Genomic DNA, 20,961 nt, shown 5'->3' on the forward strand with positions numbered 1-20,961 from the left:
CAGCCCAATCCAAATACCCCATCATCCACCTAATAAATCTACTATTCAAGTAAGATCAATCGTCCTTTTTCTGTTATTTGTCATATTTTCCTTTCTTTACAGCATTTGTTTGGACATACAAAATGAAAATTAGTAAAGATTATTAATAAAAAATAACATTATATTAGGTAGTGGTACTGAATAGCATCAATACGACAGTACCAGATTGCCTACTCAACAGACTGTCTTAAATGTACACACCTCAGTATAACTGAGAAGTGCATTTTATGAAAACTGGTTTAAAGGAAAATGCATTAAACAGCAGTATTTCTAAAGACTCTACAGGATAGATATGAATTGTAGCTAATGTCACGTGTATATGGCTTCAAACACAAAGAGTTATATGGAGCAGGAATACACAGCTTCTGTCTCACATTTGCTCTGGTTATAACTCTCAAAACATGGGCATAGCCAGGATTTTTGTTGTAGGGGCAGGCTTTTGTTAGGGGAGCCAGAACCTCAGATTTGTATTGATTTGTATTGATTGGGGGGCAGATGCCCAAGCTATGTCCATGGGCAGGAATGCCCAACATACTAAAATTTAACACTTTACTTACCACTTACACCACCTTTTGCAAGGTCTTTCAGCTCTTGCAGATTTAATTCCATGTTTTCCAAAAGCAATGTTCTTTTCTCATATATTTTGTCAAATTCAATTTCTACAAAGATAAATATTAACAGGTTGTCATTTGTATACACACACACACTCTGTACATTTGGAAAGATTCCAAAACTAAACTAGATTTTTGGTAGATGCCCTTCCATGCAGATGCAGCAGGGGTACGGCTCAAATTCTTGACCAATATAGTGGCCCTATAAAATAGTCATATGATAAACTTCAAGCACACTAAATATCTGCAGTGGGGAAGGAAGGAAGGAGTTGTGTGTTTGCACAAACAACTGCAGAACTACAACTGCAGGCAATCACCCTGTTCTTATTCATAGTCTCTATACCTTCATACATATGGATAGAGTAGCAAACTTATTGGAATCAGCACTGGTGTTAAGACTGCAGAGCTGAGCACAGTTTTGTTGGAAGTGTCTACTGGTAATGGTGGGCAGATGTCAAGGGCTGTAACTATGTCAGAAGTCTGGCAACAGGATTCCATGGAGGAATGCAGTGAAAGAAGCAACAGCCCTCGTGGAGTGCAACTGGCCCTGTCCATATCAGGGAGCTTTGCCAGTATGGAGCTGAGATGAACATTTTTGAGCACATCATTCTATCACACACTACTTAGGTGAAAATAGGATTCTGAAGTATTGCATGTCTGGTGACTTTTTAAATTTCATACTCACCACTGGGTTTTGCTACTTTCACATTGCCTGCAATAAGATTTTCTATCTCTTGCATGGTTTGCATAATTGCATCTAAACCTGCAGTCAAAAGTCTTCTTTGCTGAATGAGCTCTTGTACCTTTAGCTCTACAAAAAGGAATATAACATAACTCAAAATGTATTTATTGTACACTAACATAAAAGATGAGATATACCAAAATGCAGTTTTTGCCTTTTGAATATAAGTAGTTTTACGCTTTAACCATCACACAGTATTTTTTGAAAAGGATGTAGATTATAGATTGAACAATTTAGGCATTAGGCATAACAGATGAGAAAAGTATAGTGGTAACTGTGCAGTAAAAGGAACTGTAAGCCACACAAATAGAGGGTTATTGGACTGTTGCCAGAAAGGATTACTTAGATCCAAGGTCCTACATACCAGCTGATGGATAGTAGAATGGAAACCTACTTTCCGTTGCCAATGTACAATTGGGAGCACACTAGTATCTGCTTCTCTTCGTGGAGTAAGTGAACATGGGAGGTGGTTGTTGCACAATACTTGTGTTGCAACCTTTATTCGGTTCAATTTGAAAAAATACCAAAACATCAATCACTTGTTCTCATGGCTTAACTCAGGGATGGGGAAACTTTTTGGTTCCACATGTCATATCGTTATGGAGCAACTGAAGCAAACAGGATTGCTCTCCCTTTGCATCAGGTGAGGTGAAGAGAGATCAGCCATGCTTAGTGCTGGGTTTGTACTTTGCTTACTACTTCAAAGGTTCCCAATAACCAGCTGGCTGCCGGGCACCACAAAATACCCATTTCACATATGGAAAATGTGAAGCATGATGCTCAGAACCTACATGGGTATGATGTAGAACACGATTTTCCAAACTTGGCCCTCCAGCTGTTTTTGGACTACAACTCCCATCATCCCTAGCTAGCAGGACCAGTGTTCAGGGATGATGTGGACTGAAATCTAAAAACAGCTGGAGACCCAAGTTTGGGAAACCCTAATTTAGAAGAAAAAGGGTTCCCCCGCTTGCTGGCCATGCCTATGATGTTATGGGAGCACATCAGATGCTGCAGAACCCTGCAGCCAATCATAGCACCAGAAGGACGTAAATCTTGCATGTATCAAGCACAACTCACATGACTTGTGAACAAAGAGAAGAACTTTGTGAGGACTTTCAGCATGGGCTCCAGGACGTGATCACTACAGTGGAAGGGCACTGTGCACTCTCAGGAGCACTGGGCACAAATATTGGGCACTTTGCAAAAGAGATGTCACACTTTGAGCAGAGTTCACCTCACTAGCATACAAGAGGGAAGACAACTATCACTAATACAAATCTCTCAAGCCTCAGTCCCAAGCAAGCACCTGGCAGCAGCTCTCTGGACAACAAAGAGCACCTTTCAAACACTCTCATGGTACACTCACAGGCTGTCACAGAGCTGATCCACAAGATCAGTCTGCTGAGCCACCCAGAACCCAGGATAAATAATATTGGGGGCAAGGGGGTAGAATATTGTTTGTTGCTATGGTATACATTTTTTGTTGTAAACCACCCTGTGAAACATATACAAATTTAATAGATAAATAATAGATAATAACCCCTCACATGGAGAGCTGGCAGCACTGGCAAATACCCCGGATGAGCTACAACTGCTCTGGCTCCCCATGCAATCCTCCCCACTGTGATTCTAGCCACTATGCAGTTGCCTCCCTCAACTCGTGTTCACAGGCTGCTTTGCAACAAGTGCTGTCCCACCAAGAATCCAGTGGTTTTGGTGTGGCCCAACACTGCCCCACTGAGATGGACACCCCCAACTGCCACTACTACTCTTCACACACAAATCAAGACATACTGGAAACGATATTCAATTTAAAAAACTGTTCACATTATGCCTTTTTTATTCTTTGACAAGTTCACTCTTGCACAACTTGGGTTCCCCCTACAGCACTCCTGCAACAGCCCTGGCAGACTTGGCTCCCAGCATCCCCTGCTGCAGGAGCGCATAGCCCAGTAGGATGAAAAGTGCACTCCAGCCAGAGATGGAGGGCTCGAAACAAACACACAGGCAAAGGGTCACAGGAAGAGACAGGCTCAGCACAGGGAAGGAAGACCCTCAGTAAAGCACAGAGGCAAGGTTCACAGGCAGCAAGGGAGGGAGAGAAACCTTGGCTCAGCAGTTGAGGTTAGGCTGCCTGGCACAACACCAGTGGAAGGGTAGCTCAACCTTGGGGTAACCAAAGGGTGGGGAACCAGACAGCAAACAAGTAGGAGTCAAAGTTCAAGAGGTGACAAGGGCGATAATGGACTCTGACAACAGTGCCTGTGTGCAGTAGTGGTTGCCAGGACATAGTAGTGGGAGAGAGAGGAGTGTTTTGGCAGTATACTGGGCAGGAAGGAAGTGTGCAGAGAAGAAATGGAAAGTTACAGCAGTAATGAGAGGGTGGACAGAGCTGCATGTGGATATCATACAGTCATAGGCATGTTGTGCTACTGACTACTCCACCAAATGCTGTTTGGATGCTGTGGTTATTATGTTGGTGGATCACTGGAGGCTGAGCTGTTTGACACATTCCCATGACTTGGATTGCCCAGTAAAATACTTACCACTGATACCACCTGGCTCGGCAGCTGCAAGAGCCTTGGCTTCTTGCAGTTCTCTAAAATTTGTTCTCAAATTTTCCAAAAACACTTTCTTTTTTTCATATAGTTGTTTCAAAGCCAATTCTACAAAGAAATATTTTACAAATATTAGCTGAAATTTGGCAAATTGCCTTTCTTGAAAACATCTCTCACAAACTCTATTATCCCATTGGATATGTGTTATATCTTTGTACGTTTGTCCTTATAGGCTGTGATGCTTAATGGTTTACATTTTTGATTCTATGTTTTATTTATTTTGGTTATGTTTGCACTTTTCTTTTGAAATGAATCAATAAAAAAAATTAACACAAAAAAGCAATTAATAGCTTAAAAAATTGTTTTACATGCTTCTCTGCTACTTGAATTATATGAGATGCAGCGTGACATTTAGCTGTGATAAAGAACCATTAGTTCTTATCTGAATGGCAGTTCTGTAGGCACCACCTTGTAGTTGAAGGCAGGAAAGAGAATTTGATGGAAGTAGGCAGCTTCCAGAATCCTATTTGCATCCTTATCAAGCTCAAACAAATCAGCTGCACAAGACAAAACACAGAAAAGAGGAAGAAAATACCTACCTCCCTAATAATAAGGAACTAGAATTCTAAACATTTTACACATTTTTAAAGAAAACTTAAAAACTAGGTAACTTAAATGAAGCGGTCAAGAAACTAGGGTGAGGTCTCATGACCTTTGCCAGCAACACAGAATTACCATTCAGATAGGAACCAGCAATTCTTTCTCGTGTTGGTGTAGAAGGTCATCTTTATTTTTATTTATGTAGTTATTTATTAGATTTAGGGGTAATATTAAGCTTCCCTATGTTGGGCAGGATCTACGATTTCTGGGTCAATTCTGTAGTTTCTAGTAAAGGAGCTAGGTGAATGGAGTAGAGGTTGAAGAAGGACTCCCCCTGGAGTAACTGGTGCAATTTCTGCCATGTTCCGAAGGTGCTGGGTGGCATTCCTTCTTTGGTCATTTGGAAACTAGAGATTGTACAAAGCAAGGTGTTGGTGATGGGCTAGAAAATAAATCCTGTAGCCCTGAAGTTGAGTACTCATCTGTCCGAGGTCTTGGGCTTGCCAGACATTTGAAGACTGAAGACTGCCTCCCACTGGGTGCAGACTAGCATCATTGCTGTGACCCCCTTTAGAGGGGGTCTACCCTCTACCAGTGTTAGGAACTTGCTGAGGCCTTGCAGAGCAGTAAGATTAGTTTCAGCAAGAGTGGTTGGGTATGGAATCCATGCCTTGTGGATAAAAGCCATGAACGTCATATGAAGGAAAACAACAAAAGAAATAGCTCTCCAGGCAAGAAAAGACAAGAACCTCCTTCTGTTGCAAGATTTAACTAAGCCATCTTTAAGGGCATATTCCCTGAAAATTTGCCCCATAAGTCAACTCTAGCTGTGGTATCAGCATCCCAGTGCTTCAACCATAGGTTCTCCTTCTGACACCAGAGAGTGAGCTGCAATTTGTGTGCTGCTAAGTGTGGCATCATCCACAAAAGCTGTTGCTCTGGATATCTTGAGGAGGGGCTGGTCCTGATGAGGATTGCCAAGGAGGCCATCCAGCCATATTAGGGAAGCTCAAGTTAACATAGAAGCAGAGCAAGAAGTATACATGATTAGGGCTGCTGTCTCATGAAACCTGCAGAGAGCAAGTCCAGCCTCCTCTCAGTAGAAGTTGGGCATCCTCATATTTAGGCAGGAGAAATTCCTTTAGGCAATGAATTAAGAAACAAGTGTGTCAGTGGCTGGAAGCTTCAACATGCCCATAAATTCAAACTCTAAATTACCAAATTTGTCAGCCAGAGAAACAGACTAATAAAGGGGAGCACTATTCAGCCTTGGTTACGGTTTTGAAAGGACTGGGAACTGGGAATGATTTCACAGAAGGCTTTGGTTCAACTATTACTGCGGCTCCGTTAGAAGGTGCAGAAGGGGGCTCAGCAAGGTTGTTGTTAATACCAACTGCCCCCCAAACTCTGCATACTAAAGGAACAAAGTAGGAATAATGGATGAGAGATTTGCTCTTCTACTTATGAACCTTCACTCCACTCCCTACTCTCACATTCAGGATTCACAGATAAGAGAGAAGTTAGGTACAGCGAAAAAAGCCATCACACATGCTATCCTTGCTTCTGCTAAATGGCTAAGGTAGGAAGGAGGGCCAGAGAGAGAGAGAGGGAGGGAGAGAGAGAGAGATTTATTTATTCTTGATTCTGAGTTTTGAAAGAAACAGGGCAAGAGAGCCATGGAAAAACAGAAATCAGAGGGCTTCTCAGAGAAAAGAGGAAGACCAGAGGGGTAAGGGTGGAGAAGATACACTTGAGGCAAACCACAAGCAGTTCCAGAGAAAGAGTAGTGTGGTGGGAAAATGGAAGAACAAGAGGAACAAGCTAAGGAAAAATTTGAAAAGGAAATAGAAATAGCCTAAGTAAAGAGGGAGCTAGATATAAATGCAACCATTTCAACAAAAGCAGGAAATTGAACAGGATTCTGGGAGCTGCCCACTTCACCTGCCTTCAGTCACAAAGTGACACGGTAACCTTCAATAATTACAGAACCTTCAATAATTGCAGAATGGATTCTGCAATTAAATATGTCACATATTCTATATTCACCTCTGTCTTTCATTTGTTTTTCTGAATCAGCATCCTGTATATTTTGTATATCTTGAATAATTGCTTCCAGGCCTGCAGCCAAAAGCCTTCTTTGTTCAGTGAGGTGTTGAAATTTTTTCTCTACAAAAAAACGGGGGGAAAGAAGGTTTTAGCAACAATAGAAATGTATTTCTTCACATAGCCTTCAAACTGCAAGATGATTATCCCACAAGGTGTCATTTGTCTTTTGGAATAAATAATTCTACTCTACTGTGCAATAGCAATACAGTTGCAAGCAAATACAACTGAGGCACAAATATTCCTCAAGGGGAAAGAAGTTAGCAACCAAATTCGAAGTTGGGGTGGGTGATTTTTGTGTTGCTTGTTTCTCTTGTACTGTCAGTGATGCTTTCTCTTCATTCTCATTTGTTCTAGAATAAAGACAGCCATATCTAAAAAGGAACATGTTAGCTGTTGCATATAAAACTGAGAAAGGTAGAATAATTCACTTACAACCTCAGTTTTAAATAACAGTCCCGGATAAAATGACAACTTTCATTGTAAAAAAATGTTTCTAAATATATATTTTAAATACATTTTGGTCAATAGGCATATACTGGGGGTGGAAACAGAAGTTTATTATTTCGTGAATGTCTCTTCACTGGGCATTCCTGAGGGCATTGCAGACAATTGGCATTACACCTCCTACAACAGCTGCCTATGAGCCAGATCCCCTAGAGCTTTCTTCTGGGAAAGAAGCCACTCTCTGCCTCCTAGATCAGATTGGAAGACATGGACTATTCTATATAAAAACTGAAAGAACAAAACAACAGTAACCAGAACCAACAGCAGGCTCACGCACAGGTTGAACCAAAATGGTTCCATTTGTTTGTGTACTTTTTGATGTGTTCTATTTATTGTTTTAAGTACTTTTGCAACATTTGTGTAAGCAACCTTGAGCATGGTTTTAACTATGGAAAGACGGCATACACACAAGATTATGATGATATTTAAACATATGATATACCTACCATTGATACTGCTTGGTTGAGTAGTTGCAAGTGTTTGTGCTTCTAGCCAGTTTTTGAGATTTGAGTCCAAGCGTTCCAAAAACAGTTTTTTCTTCTGTAAAAGATGATTTAAATCCCTTTCTAGAAATGAAGATGTTTTTAAAAATTAAAACATAGTTTTAAATGTTATTTTTACAGCTAGAATAATAGGAGATCATAAATTGTGAAAAGTAGTTTCTGAGACTATATATAGAGTACAATGACAGTACATAATATTATGTTCTTGGCAATATTTCAATACATAATAATCTCTAGATTGTTTTGATTACTATAGTTATAATACTTGTGATTATGTACAAACACATTTATTATGTACTCACCAATGGGTCTTATTACTCCACCTGTCTCAGAAAGACGAGATTTCATTTTCTGTGAATCTTCCACAACTCTTTCAAGGTTTTCAATCAAAGTCTTTCTTTCCTCATTTAACTTCTTTAATAGATTATCTACATGACAATTTTCCACAATTTGTTTAGAAACACTTTAAGGATATTACTAAGGATGTTGGCATGAACTTAATATTAGATAATACAATTAATATTATATTACATAAATGCAATACATTTAAACCTAACAACCATTTGTCTTTCTGAAGTTGCTGCATTAAGTATTTTTTCTGTGTTTGACTGTTACCTCATTTTTCCTCAACAAAAATCATTTGAATGTTTAAAATGTCTCAAGTTACCATTCAACTCTCTTAAATATGAAATAACACAAGCAGTGTTGCAAACCCAAGCTGAAAGATAGTGAGTAAAAAAAAACCTCTATCATTAATCAGCAGTGATTTTATGTATTCATAAGAAAGGACAACTGGAGTAGAATTGCCAATTGGACTAAGAATGGTTTAATTTTGGCTGAAACTGTGCTCTTCTTTTTGCCCAGCTGTAGATTAATCTCACTACCTATCCACTCAAGTAAGCACCATTTTCACTGTTGTTGTCATGTCTTTTTGTACTTAATATGTTATGTGCTTTCCATATAATAAAGGAATGTGAATGTCTAATGTTCAACAGAAGGAGAAAGAACTCAAAGATCACGATGGTCAGTATTACCTTTTGAAGACACAGATTTCTACATTCTAACGTCCCTGTCAGGATGGAAAACAATAGGTTCTATTCCTAGAGATCTACAAAGCCAACTAGATTCTTGAACTTTCTAAAATATTTGACTGTTCATCATAGCTGTTCTGTCTGAGTTGTAGAACAGCAGATTACTGAATATCTGTATCAGTAGATAATATCTACTGAAATAGGACATTGCATTTCAGGTTTGTATCTTTAAGATATTAAACACAACTAGCAGCAAAAATAATCATATACATACCACTGCTAGGGCCTGGTTGGGTAGCTGCAAGAGCCCAAGCTTCTTCTAGCTCTTCCAGGTTGGATTCCAAATTGTCCAATAAATGTTGCTTCCACTCTGACAGTTTATATAATTCCTTCTCTATGAATAGGAATATTTTAGAATTATTTCTTGAAAAATATGCCCTAACTGCTAAGTGAGGATGATATCCAACTAGGTAAAAGGTAAAGGTACCCCTGCCCGTACGGGCCAGTCTTGACAGACTCTGGAGTTGTGCGCCCATCTCACTTAAGAGGCCAGGGGCCAGCGCTGTCCAGAGACACTTCTGGGTCACGTGGCCAGCGTGACATCGCTGCTCTGGCAAGCCAGAGCCGCACACGGAAACGCTGTTTACCTTCCCGCTGGTAAGCGGTCCCTATTTATCTACTTGCACCCGGAGGTGCTTTCGAACTGCTAGGTTGGCAGGCGCTGGGACCGAGCAGCGGGAGCGCACCCCGCCGCAGGGATTCGAACCGCCAACCTTTCGATCGGCAAGTCCTAGGCGCTGAGGCTTTAACCCACAGCGCCACCTGCGTCCCTTAAGGTATACTCAAAGTAGACTCACCAAAGTCCCTTCATTTCAATGGATCTACTCAGAGTATGATGAACTTGGATATCACCCATTTTCACATAAAATGAAGAAACATATTCAAATGTAAAAACTTGCTTCTTTTGTAACAAGACAAATTTCATCCATCCTTGCAGCTTTTAAAGCAAGGGGTAAAGGCTAACTGAAATTCTTCTGAAAGTGTCAAAAATTGTAGGGCGCCTAGGGTGAAAATACAAAAGTTGACCTTTTATCTATTTACAATATTTGTATGCCAATTGTCCACCTAAGTATCTTAAGTACGTAAATATCTTTAAAAATTAATATAGTGGATTAAATCAACATAAAATACAATGTAAAATCTAAAAAATATATAATTATAACAAATTTCTAAGAAAATTTGGAAACGCATTATGCTATATATTTAGTTTGTGGTCTGACACATTTTTTATTCACTTTAATTAAGCTTGCAACTCCTGGAACAGTATGCAGACTTAAGCACCTACAAGTGTGATTTAATCAGTATTTACCAGGTGGTTTTGAAACCTGAAGCTGTACATCTTTTAGTACCATCTTGTGTAGAATTTCTTCTAGTTCTGCAGTCAAACGTTTTCTTTCCTCAGCTACCTCCTTTAGTTTATGCTCTACAAAATAATTTCAGGCCAATTCATAACACACTATTAATGCAGTTGAAATAAAAACATTACAAAGTGCAATTAGTATACAAAATTATCTAACCATTTTAAATAGGAATGCTTAGCACTATCGCAGTAATGCAGACAGAAATTCTATAACACAGTGCAGCATTTTTATCATCATATTGCACAGAGAGCTATGTCTTACATAGAACATATCCTGGAACATATCCTGGAAAGGGCAGATATCATGCAAAACCTGACAGGGAGCTTGCTTTTTCTTTTTCTTTATAATGACATACAAAAACAAGCAATGGCATTTATTGATTTCATGTAGCATATTAGAGCTTGGTGATTAGGTTCTGGTGCAGTCTAGATGGCTTTAAGTCCTGATTGTTTAAGCAGTGGAAGCTCCTCAATGAGGGCAGAGGCAGCATCCTTCCAGAGCCCACCGCACCCTCCAGTCACAACCTGCAGTATAGGCAACTCCCAGTTTACATGGGGGTTACATTCCAAGGCACTGTGTGTTTGAAATTTGGAACACCATTGAAAAAGCCTGCAAACACCTCATTCCACCCCCGCCCCACACCTTTTTGTAATTTTTTTGGTCACTTTCAGGTTCAGTGTGATGCATGCGTGTGTGGTTGCACACATATTGGACATGCCTAAAATGGTGACTGCCTGTGCAAGGCATACTTGCTTCCCACCAGAGGTCAGTTTGACCTCTGTGCTAAGAATGCACACTTTTCTTCCCCCAATCAGTTCTGCCAGTTGCCTTCATCCCTGAGCAAGCCCATCTTTCTCCCAGGGAAAGGGTATTTTTTTTTCCTGTGTAAAAGTGCTTCAGGCAAGGTGTTGCTTCAGGCAAGGCCCAATGCTCCATTTTTTACCCAGCAGGACACATATTTGGGACTTGGTGGAGTGCTGCTTATGGCTGACCTCAACCAATCGTGATGGTGGGGGTGTGGCTGCACAGAGCAAGTGGGAGGTGAGTAGCTGGTATCTCTCACTCAGCAGACGAGCGAACATGTGAGAGGAAAGGACTGGAGAAAGGAAGCCATGAAGGCAAAGCCACAGAGGCATGGAACTGCAGACTTTGCTGCTTGGCAGTGGCAACTATTTGTAATTAACCAGCATAGGTTTTGGAATATTGAGGTTCTGGTGGGAAAACAAAGCACAAAATTTCCACCCTGTGTCCTGATCTTCCCCCCACCCTTGGACTGAACTGTAGGAACTGATATTGTAACATGCACATGCTCTAGAGAAGAAAGCAAATGTCTCAATCCATTGCTGGCCCACCCACGAGGCACAGTGAGGCAGTCACCTCAGGGAAGCACGCAGCACACTTGCTGCTCATTGTCGCAAGGTGCTTACATCTGGCCACTGCTGGGCCCCTTGCTGCTGCCAGGTGTGCATTGCTGGTCATTGCCAGGCACATGCTGCCACCACCTGCTCTTCTCCAGCTTCCCTTTACTTTCCATGCTATCTCTAGGCAGCAGTGGCTGCAGAGGAAGAGGCAGTGGGTGGGAGGCATTTTCAAGTTTCCCTGCAGCAACAAAACATCCAGGGCCAGTCCTGTCTCAGCCATTCCCCACCCTGCTTTGCAGTGCCTATACTTATTAGACCTGTTTAGGGTTGTGGGATTTTTTAAAAGCAAACAATAGCACTATTGTTGTCAAGCTTCATAATGGTGCACAAAATGAAAACACCAAACGGAGAGGCAATCAATAAAAAACAGCAAGGCAGGAGGAAAACAACTCAAAAGCCTGCAGCGCACAGCTGATCTTCCAACATCCCTTCCCAAACTGTTAATTTTTATCCAGCATATGCATTCACCTCTCCCTTCTCCAGCTCTCAAAGACCTTAACTGGTTTGAAAAAAGAGATGGTGAGAGGGTGAGCAGGCAATACAGTGGTACCTTGGGTTAAGTACTTAATTCATTCCGGAGGTCCGTACTTAACCTGAAACTGTTCTTAACCTGAAGCACCACTTTAGCTAATGGGGCCTCCTGCTGCCGCCACGCCACCGGAGCCCGATTTCTGTTCTCATCCTGAAGCAAAGTTCTTAACCTGAAGCACTATTTCTGGGTTAGCAGAGTCTGTAACCTGAAGCGTATGTAACCTGAAACGTATGTAACCCGAGGTACCACTGTAGTTGCTTTGGGGAGAATACTTCTGTGAGGAGTGATGGAGAGGATGGAAGCAATGAAAGGATTCCGTATGTGTGTGAGAGCTATTTGGAGGAACAAAGTGGTAGTCTTGTTTAGGTTGAGATGAGTAACATATGGATTTGCAGTGTGAATCAGGAAATGTATAATATGCAAGAATTACAAGATCTAACTGATCAAACTTGCTTGCTTAAAAAATAATTTTGGCCAAATAATTACCGGTAATACACGCCTTTATTATTGTACTTTGTGACTAGGCAGGCTTGCACAGCAATCATTCTGTGGTTGTGCCCACAACAGTTTACACAGATTTGGAAATGTGCCCACGAGTCCCAAAAGATTGACAGTTTAAACATTGTTTGCTGCTGTTACAGCAAAGTCACAGGAGACTAGGCACTCTCTATGCCTACCTCAACCAAAATGCCTTGCTCTGAGGAAGGACAGCCGTTTCAGAGCATCTGGCCCACTGGGACCTTTGCTCCTGAAGGGGCAATGGGGGACAGATCAAGGCAGGGCTTGGAATAAGGTCATTTGGGTGGCCAGGCACCTCTTTGGACTGGTGTGGGTTTCTCCATGTCTACAGGGCCTGGGTTAGCTGTAATCCTGACATATATGTCTTAGACTAACAGAAATCATGAGAAATCACTGTATACATACTATTGATTGTGCCTGGCTGAGCAGCTTCAAGAACTTCAGCTTCTTCTAGTAGTCTCTGATTGGATTCCAACTTTTGCAGCAACTGTGTCTTCTTCATAGCCAATTCTTCTAATTCTTCTTCTGCAAACACACACACACACACACACACACACACACACACACAATAACCTATTGAAAAATGGTTTCAAATGACCTTGTAGCTAATAGCATCACAGAACAAAAGCCAGCCCATCTGAATTTATCTGCCCCCACCCCTGTGGTGAGAAAAGCCTAGAATATGGACTAATTCACTAACTGCCTGGGGCTCTGCAGATCATGGGTTAGCATATTTTTCCATCAGGAAGATTATGCATCCATCTGTAGTTCCTTATGCCCTGTGCCTCTGGGAGAAGAGTCTGGACCCTGGAATGTATCATCAGCTACCAGGGGCACTAATGTGCACCAATATATCTATAACTATATTATACCTAATATGTGTTTTAATTGTTTTGGGGTTTTGAAATTATTTTATTTATTTGAGTTTCTGATATAATTCCATGTCAACAAAATATGGACAAAAAATACAATAAGAAAAGAATCTCTAAAATAAAAAGAGGTTGCAATTTAAGATATCCTAGACCTAAAAAAAAAACTAAAAAAAAAAACATTCCATAACCCACTTCCTCTCCTCTCCTTCCATGGTTCCTGTTATCTATTTTTCCCGCATTTCCTTGGTTCACCCCAGCTGTTGTAACTACTTTTATAAACTTTAGTTATTTCTTACACTGCTGAAAATCTTACCATCCTGCTAGGTAGATTGTTTGCTTATAATATTTTTTCATATACTGTATTCAATAAAAAATATCCAGTCCTTATATCTTTCATCATTTTGATTTCTTATTCCTGCAAGCTCTGCATATTCTAACAGTTTAATATGTCATTCTTCTTTTGTTGATACCTTGTCCATTTTGGGGCTAGTAACACATGGGCGGCTGTTGTCGTGTATAGGAACAAATTTCTCTGTTTTTTGGTGACTTCTCTTGTTCTTAACCTCAGCAAAAATGTTTATGGGTTTTTGGAAAAGGATTTTAAAAACATTTTTTTAGTTCAATATAGATCATTTTCCAGTAATTTTTAATTATGTTACATGATCACCACAGGTGATAGAAGGTTCCCTCTACTTTCCTACATTTCCAGCAATTACCCTTTATTGATTTTGACATTTTCACTAGTTTATTTGGTGTCAAATACAATCTATGCTGCATCTTCATAAAATTTTATCTTAATGTGTAGCATGCTGTAAACCTTGAATTTACTTTCAACAGTTGTTCCCATAATGCAAAATCAATATTGTGTCCAATGTCCCTAGCCCAACTTACCATTGAAGACTTTACCATTTCCTCCATTGTCTCCCACTCAAGTAATAAGTTATACATTTTGAATAATATTTTGACCCTGGATCCTAATAGCACCTTTTCACCATATTTTTTAGCTAGCTTAAATATTGCACTCAACTGATGGTAACTTAACCAATCTGTTTCGTATTGTCATATCATAATGTAAAGAAACAACCCCATTTAGATCGCCCATTAGCACAACTTTCCCCTCATATACCTCAAATGATTTCTCCTCTAGGTCTTCATAAAATTCCAATTTTCGTTCATTTGGAGCGTACATTCCCACAAGTATCCATCGTTTCCCTGCCCATTTGACCTCCACCCCATTATTCTACCTTCTTCATCCCTGAATATTTGTTTAGGACCTGATTTGGGATTAACATACAAAACTACTCCCCCTTTCTTTGTTTTATCTGAGGAGATTAAATCTTGTCCCAATCTTTTGTTTCATAGTATTCTTCGATGAAGTCTTTTTATATGTGTTTCCTGTAAACATATGATATCCATTTTTTGTTTATATAGGGCATGTGCTATTTGGATTCTTTTGGTTTTATTGTTAAATCCATTTACATTCCATGAGAGCACTTTCAAGTGCATCCCGGAGCCCTCTTCTTTTAAACCTTTACTTCTCTTCCTCCTCCTCTGTATCCGCAGCTGCAGCTAGTGCAAAATATGGTGACTCAACTGCTCACTAGGGTAGAATATCACCATCAAACTGCACTTGATGTTGTTTAGTCGTTTAGTCGTGTCCGACTCTTCGTGACCCCATGGACCAGAGCACGCCAGGCACTCCTGTCTTCCACTGCCTCCCAAACTGCACTAGCATCCAATTAGTTATAGACAGATCCTCTGTCTATAATCTTTGAGAATTCTTGGAGAATGGGTGAGGTCCCTGCAGACTGGAGGCAGGCAAATGTTGTCCCCATCTTCAAAAAGGGCAAAAAAGAAGACCTAGGGAACTACCGACCGGTGAGCTTGACATTGATACTAGGAAAGGTCCTTGAACAGATAATTTAACAGTCCATCTGTGAGCACTTAGAAAAGGATGCTGTGATTACTAAGACCCAGCATGGGTTTCTCAAATCATGACAGACGAATCTCATTTCTTCGTTTGATAGAATTACAAGGGGAATGCTGTGGATGTAGTGTATCTTAATTTCAGTAAGGCTTTTGACAAAGTCTTCTATGCATATCTATCAACTGCCTTGTGTTTATAATATAGTATTATTTCCACTCAAAGCTATATTTCATAGCCTATAATTAATTTTCTCCTGATGTAAATGTACAGGAAAACGGCACACTATGACCCTAGAAATACATTGCTATTGGTGACACATGCATTACCTCCATGTATGCGTGCACATGTGATTGAGGGCACATACTAATAGGTTAACTTGCTTCTACCTCCTTTTTCTCAATAGACTGATAATTGGGCTTACAACACTAGAAACCCTTGGGGGGGGGAACCCTGAAGGTCATATATTGTCCACCTACCAGCAGAATCAATCTGTCCTTTTTGTGAAGAACGCCGCTGTATTTCATGTAGACTATGCACAGCTTCTCTTAGATCTTCAGTCAAACGCTTTCTTTCTTGAGATAATTCTTCTAATTTATGGTCTATAAAGAAATTTGGGGCAATTTATAATGCAATAAGTGTGCTATATGGCTACAGAATAAAATAAGTGCACTAAATGAGTGCATTAAATGACTGGGTTTGTTCTCTACCGTTTTGCGTATCCTTCTTTTGTTGCCTTCTTGTGTGAGTAGCATCACTGGCCATACTGTGAGTTTCTTGTTTGTAAAACAAACTTTACTTATACCATTTTCTTTTACCGGCAAGGATATTTAAAGACTCACAATTACTGTTTTTTAAAAATGTATTTGCTAATCCTGAGGCAACAAAGCCTAATGCCGAGAGGAGGAGGGCCTTCTTCAAATACATGCTTGGACATGTATTTCTGTTTGGACAGCAGTGGGTGTTGTGAAATCATCATGCTAACATAAATTCCTCATTGGTGAGATAGGTGCACTCTGTGCATGATCATGCCATTTATTTCTGAGGCTCATAATTCATAACCAGACCTGCACTTTCTTCTCAGTAAGTCAATCAGCAAGAGCATTGTCTTTTTTCTTTGTATTTTTTAAAGTCAGCCCACCAGAAGATCTGGAGACCTAATTTAAAATTCCTTCTCTTGACACAGGGTCATTGTGTGGCATTGAGTACAGTATATTACTCTGGTGCACTTTCAGTCAAACAGTTAGTCAACAGGCATGGCTTACAGCCGAAGCGAAACAATAATCAAGTAGCACTTTAAAAGTTAGCAAATGTATTATTACATCTGCTTTCATAGAATGCATCTGCTGAAGTAAAGTGCAGCCCAATAAATATTATGTCATAATAAATGTATTAGTTTTTAAGGTGCTACTACATTCTTTTTGTTGTTTTGCTAGAAAGCATTATGATCTACTTCACAGGGTTGTTGATGATGATAAAGGGCTAAAAATATTTTGGCAAACCTAAAATGCTATTACAAAAAAGGAGGATGGTGCAGATGACGATCAAAGCCTATACACAGAACAGAAACCCCACCCAAGCAAGCCTGTCCCAGCAGAAAGCCACACACTGGATTTGCTGAGGACTTACATATAAAGTCTAATGCTTCTAGGCCTTAATATATTGTGTCCCAGATTCTATTTTCCTTTAATTTTTATATTATATTATATATTTTTCATGATTCCAAAACTACATTGTGACTGATAGGGTAAGTTTGTAAGTGCCGAGCGAAAATCTCCTAGAATTGTTTCCAGTTTCTTACCCAGAGGCACCTCTCTTATGTCATTGCTCAATACACAAGTGAATCCTTATTAAATCACACACACAAGATAAGGTTGCTCTTGCAAAAGAACCACAGCAGCTATCCCTTCAGACATTTGGCAGGAGTCATGACCTCAGAAGGGGCAAACTTGCCAGTAAATTTCATCTACTTCCAGTCCACCCAAATATTTTAAAAGTTAAAGAGACAGTAATTTTATGGAAAAAATCACATTTCAGAGGTATCCACAACAAAAGTCCCTGGGTTCATTTGTTTGTAGTTTGATAGGCTTAATCCACTTTGGAGGGGCTGATATGCTTATAAACTTCATTTACCTCTGTCAAAAGGAAAAGGTGATAGTTTTTTATCCTCCAAAAAGTGAATGAAGAAGAGGAAAAAGTGGACTTTGAGAAATAAGTTGAATCAAGCAACCCACAAAGCACCTTGGACCAAGGGAATCTGTTTTACAAAATGCCAAATTTGGGTATGTAGCAAGTCTTGTGCTGCTGCACACTCCTAAAACATACCACTGTCAGTGCCTGGATGCAGAGCAGCAAGCGCCTGAGCTTCCTGTAGCTGTTTCCGATTGAATGCCAAACTTTCCAGTATCAGAGATTTCTTCTCCGATAGTTCATATAATTCATTTTCTGGAAAATGAAATGTTTTTAAAATTTAAATCATGGTTAAATCACTTGAAAAATATCATACGTGCAAAAGATGAAGAAACTCATGCAAAAATGAAATCTTTAATTAAAAATAAAAACTTAATCCGTCAGTACAGATCTTAAGACATGGTAAGTGAGACAAATGAAAACCTTCTGGAAAGGTAACAAAGTAATTTCCCAGGGTCAATGCTGTCCCCTCCCCCTCTTCAATTTAAAAAGTAGTTCCCCCCACCAAGCTCAGCACTCACTATAGAAATGGCTACCGCACCCATCATTTTACTACTGCAATTACCATCTTCTGAGGCAATAAATATGATGGTGGTGGCTGCAGTCATTTTCTTCCAGCCTTCTATAGTGAGCACTGGGCTGAGCATTGTCAGCTCTCTTTGCTGCTCCTGGGTAAAATTATGAGGACATGTTTCAAGTAGGGGCAGGCAGTGGCAATCTTTCTGGTGCTCTCCAGAGAACAGCTAAGCAGCTTCTACAGAAGCCACTACTATATAAATTTATGCCGGGGGGGGGGCACCCAGGTGGTACAGGTAGGGAGACAGGACAGGTTGTCTACAGCTCTCTCAAACTTGACAGCAGCCCTGCCCCAGAAATGACACAGAAGTGCCAGGCAAGACCCAAGGCCCTTTCTACCTCTTTTCAGAGAACTTTTTATTGAAACAACAAAAAGTGACTGTAGACAGAAGGTCATTTATTCTCAACTTACCACTAGGTGACACAGTTATAGGCGCCACTGAAACATGACGCTGTGCCTTTTGTATATCATGCATAGTTGCCTCTAGATCGGCAGCCAAACGTTGTTTTTGCTCAGCAAGCTGCTTCCGTTTCTCCTCTAAAAATAATTTCAGACCAAATTTTGTGACAAAATATTAATTTGCCTTCATTTAGTACCTTAATTAATTTACTGCACTATATATAATAGCACAATTAGCATTCAGTATCTAAAATATTTAATGTAAATGAGCGTATTATATATTGCTCACTGAATGTTCAAATATTAATTGCCTGATTCAGATGTAACACTAAACTATGGTTTGTCTTGACATATAATATTGTATAAAACATGCAATGATTCTTACTGATGTAGCATATTAAACATATGTATTAATAGGGAGATAAGATTTGAGTTATGATGGCTATTATGTGAAAACAGAACTACTAAGAAACAAAATATAAGAATGAGAATGCTCTGCGAAACTCCAAAATTCATAGAAGCAGTAAAGAATCATATGGGGAGGGGAATCATAAACTGGCCAATGAGGACCGAACATGTTCACTAGCCACAGAATACTGACTGTGTGTTGGAGGAGAATGGAAACCCAAGGAGGGGAGGGGAGGGAATGGAGTCTCCTGAAAGAAAGCATAGCTGTCTGGCTGGCATAATGAACAGGAACAGCCCACACTGCAACATTTTGTTGCAGAACCCACATGTATACAGATATAGAAACAAACAGCTATAGGCATTAAAAACCTACTTGGCAATTGAAAAACCTTAATTCCAAATGCACATGTTTAATATTATAGTTGAAAAAAAGGAAAAATGACAGCATACATACCACCAACAATGCCAGATTGGGTTGCTGCAAGAGCCTGTGCTTCCTGCAGCCCTTTCAAATTTTGCAGTAATATTTGTTTCTTCTCTGACAGTGCATATAACTCTTTTTCTGGGGAAAAAAGAAAAATGGTTTTGAATCATATATTGAAAAACAGTTTCCAATGTCCTCAATGCTGATAAAGTTACATAACTGAATAAATCTATTAAAAATGCATCGTTTCATAAAAATGGCAAATGCCTTCTTCATTTGGCACTGCATAAAATGCAAGTAGATAACTAGGTACCGCTCCAGGCGGGAAGGTAAATGGCGTTTCCGTGCGCTGCTCTGGTTCGCCAGAAGCGGCTTAGTCATGCTGGCCACATGACCCAGAAACTGTACGCCAGCTCCTTCGGCCAATATAGCGAGATGAGTACCGCAACCCCAGAGTTGGCCACGACTGGACCTAATGGTCAGGGGTCCCTTTGCTTTATCTTAAGATTTAAGAAGTTAAAACTAATTATTCAGGAAAATAGCAAAGAATATCAAGTGGGCTTAAAGCTCTGATACATAATACCACTCACATCCACTATGATGAACAGAGGTCTGTAAATATGGGCTCCGTAGGAACATATAGAACTTTTCCAGGCAGTACAAGGTCCTCTCTGCTCTAAGTAAACCCTGAGATTACTCTGATAAGCAAAAACAGTGTCCATCCTCAATGCTTCCAAATCAATACAAACATAAAACCTCTCAGTCTGATAATCACCACCACCCAGTAACACCTCCCCACTTTCTTTCTTAGTTTTTAGCATTGGCTAAGAGCTCATCCAATTTATCGAGCTGCAAGCTGGCTGGGATGGATGTGGGGCACTCCACTGAAATTTGATATGGGCATGCTACTCCAGGCTCCTTCAGGAGAAAGGGTGGGATATAAATTCAAAAAAGAAATTACAGTGATGTTAACCTATCTGGCTGCTGCATCTAATGGACTCTGCTTTGTTTCCTGTAGTTGGAGGAAGGTGACATTCCCACTGGGGCTCAATCCAGGCACAGAAGAAGGCTGTCAGACTGATGTCTTCTATACCTCAGTGTCAACGGTTTCAGTTTTAACAGTGATGGGATAAGTGGGCTTTGAACTTTGAAACAGTATGCATGTTAAATTCCCTTTTAATATTCAAGGTCATTTATTCCCTACTTACCAGCAGGTTTCCTAAACAGAGCTTTTTCTGAAGCCTGGCGATGGGCTTCCAATATATCTTCTGCAGTTGCATCTAGTTCTTTAGTCAAACGCTTTCTTTCTTCAGTCAGTTCCTCTAGTTTACGCTCTATTAAAAATTCACATCAATTCATAATAAAATATTTAATATGTGCTAAAATAACTACACTAAATATAATAGTACAATTAGTATTTAATATCTCAAAATTTTAGAGACTGATGCTTAACATTTATAGAGCACTTCTATCATTCCATGTACATTACATTGGAGGTGGTGAATGTTAGGCCCATGAGCAGTGGTGGCCAAACTTGGCCCTCCAGCTGTTTTGGAACTACAATTCCCATCATCCCT

The 20,961-nt window shown here is 40.0% G+C and overlaps 1 protein-coding gene across 6 annotated transcripts in view; it reads right to left on the reverse strand.

The window, feature by feature from the left end:
• The window catches only part of CCDC7 (coiled-coil domain containing 7), a 142,371-nt gene that overhangs the window by 21,689 nt on the left and 99,721 nt on the right, over positions 1 to 20,961 (reverse strand). For all 6 annotated transcript variants that reach the window (XM_079996286.1, XM_079996283.1, XM_079996282.1 and 3 more), the window contains 14 exons: positions 20,593 to 20,718; positions 19,415 to 19,522; positions 18,565 to 18,690; positions 17,712 to 17,831; positions 15,866 to 15,988; positions 12,996 to 13,115; positions 10,067 to 10,180; positions 8,972 to 9,091; positions 7,969 to 8,094; positions 7,610 to 7,729; positions 6,600 to 6,719; positions 3,942 to 4,061; positions 1,336 to 1,461; positions 597 to 698 (listed from right to left, as the gene is read on the reverse strand). In XM_079996286.1, coding sequence (XP_079852412.1) covers positions 597 to 698; positions 1,336 to 1,461; positions 3,942 to 4,061; positions 6,600 to 6,719; positions 7,610 to 7,729; positions 7,969 to 8,094; positions 8,972 to 9,091; positions 10,067 to 10,180; positions 12,996 to 13,115; positions 15,866 to 15,988; positions 17,712 to 17,831; positions 18,565 to 18,690; positions 19,415 to 19,522; positions 20,593 to 20,718 — 1,671 coding nt within the window. The remainder of the gene's footprint in view (positions 1 to 596; positions 699 to 1,335; positions 1,462 to 3,941; positions 4,062 to 6,599; positions 6,720 to 7,609; positions 7,730 to 7,968; positions 8,095 to 8,971; positions 9,092 to 10,066; positions 10,181 to 12,995; positions 13,116 to 15,865; positions 15,989 to 17,711; positions 17,832 to 18,564; positions 18,691 to 19,414; positions 19,523 to 20,592; positions 20,719 to 20,961) is intronic.

This window comes from Podarcis cretensis (assembly GCF_951804945.1).
Source record: "Podarcis cretensis genome assembly, chromosome: 12".
NCBI classification, from domain to species: Eukaryota; Metazoa; Chordata; class Lepidosauria; order Squamata; family Lacertidae; genus Podarcis; species Podarcis cretensis.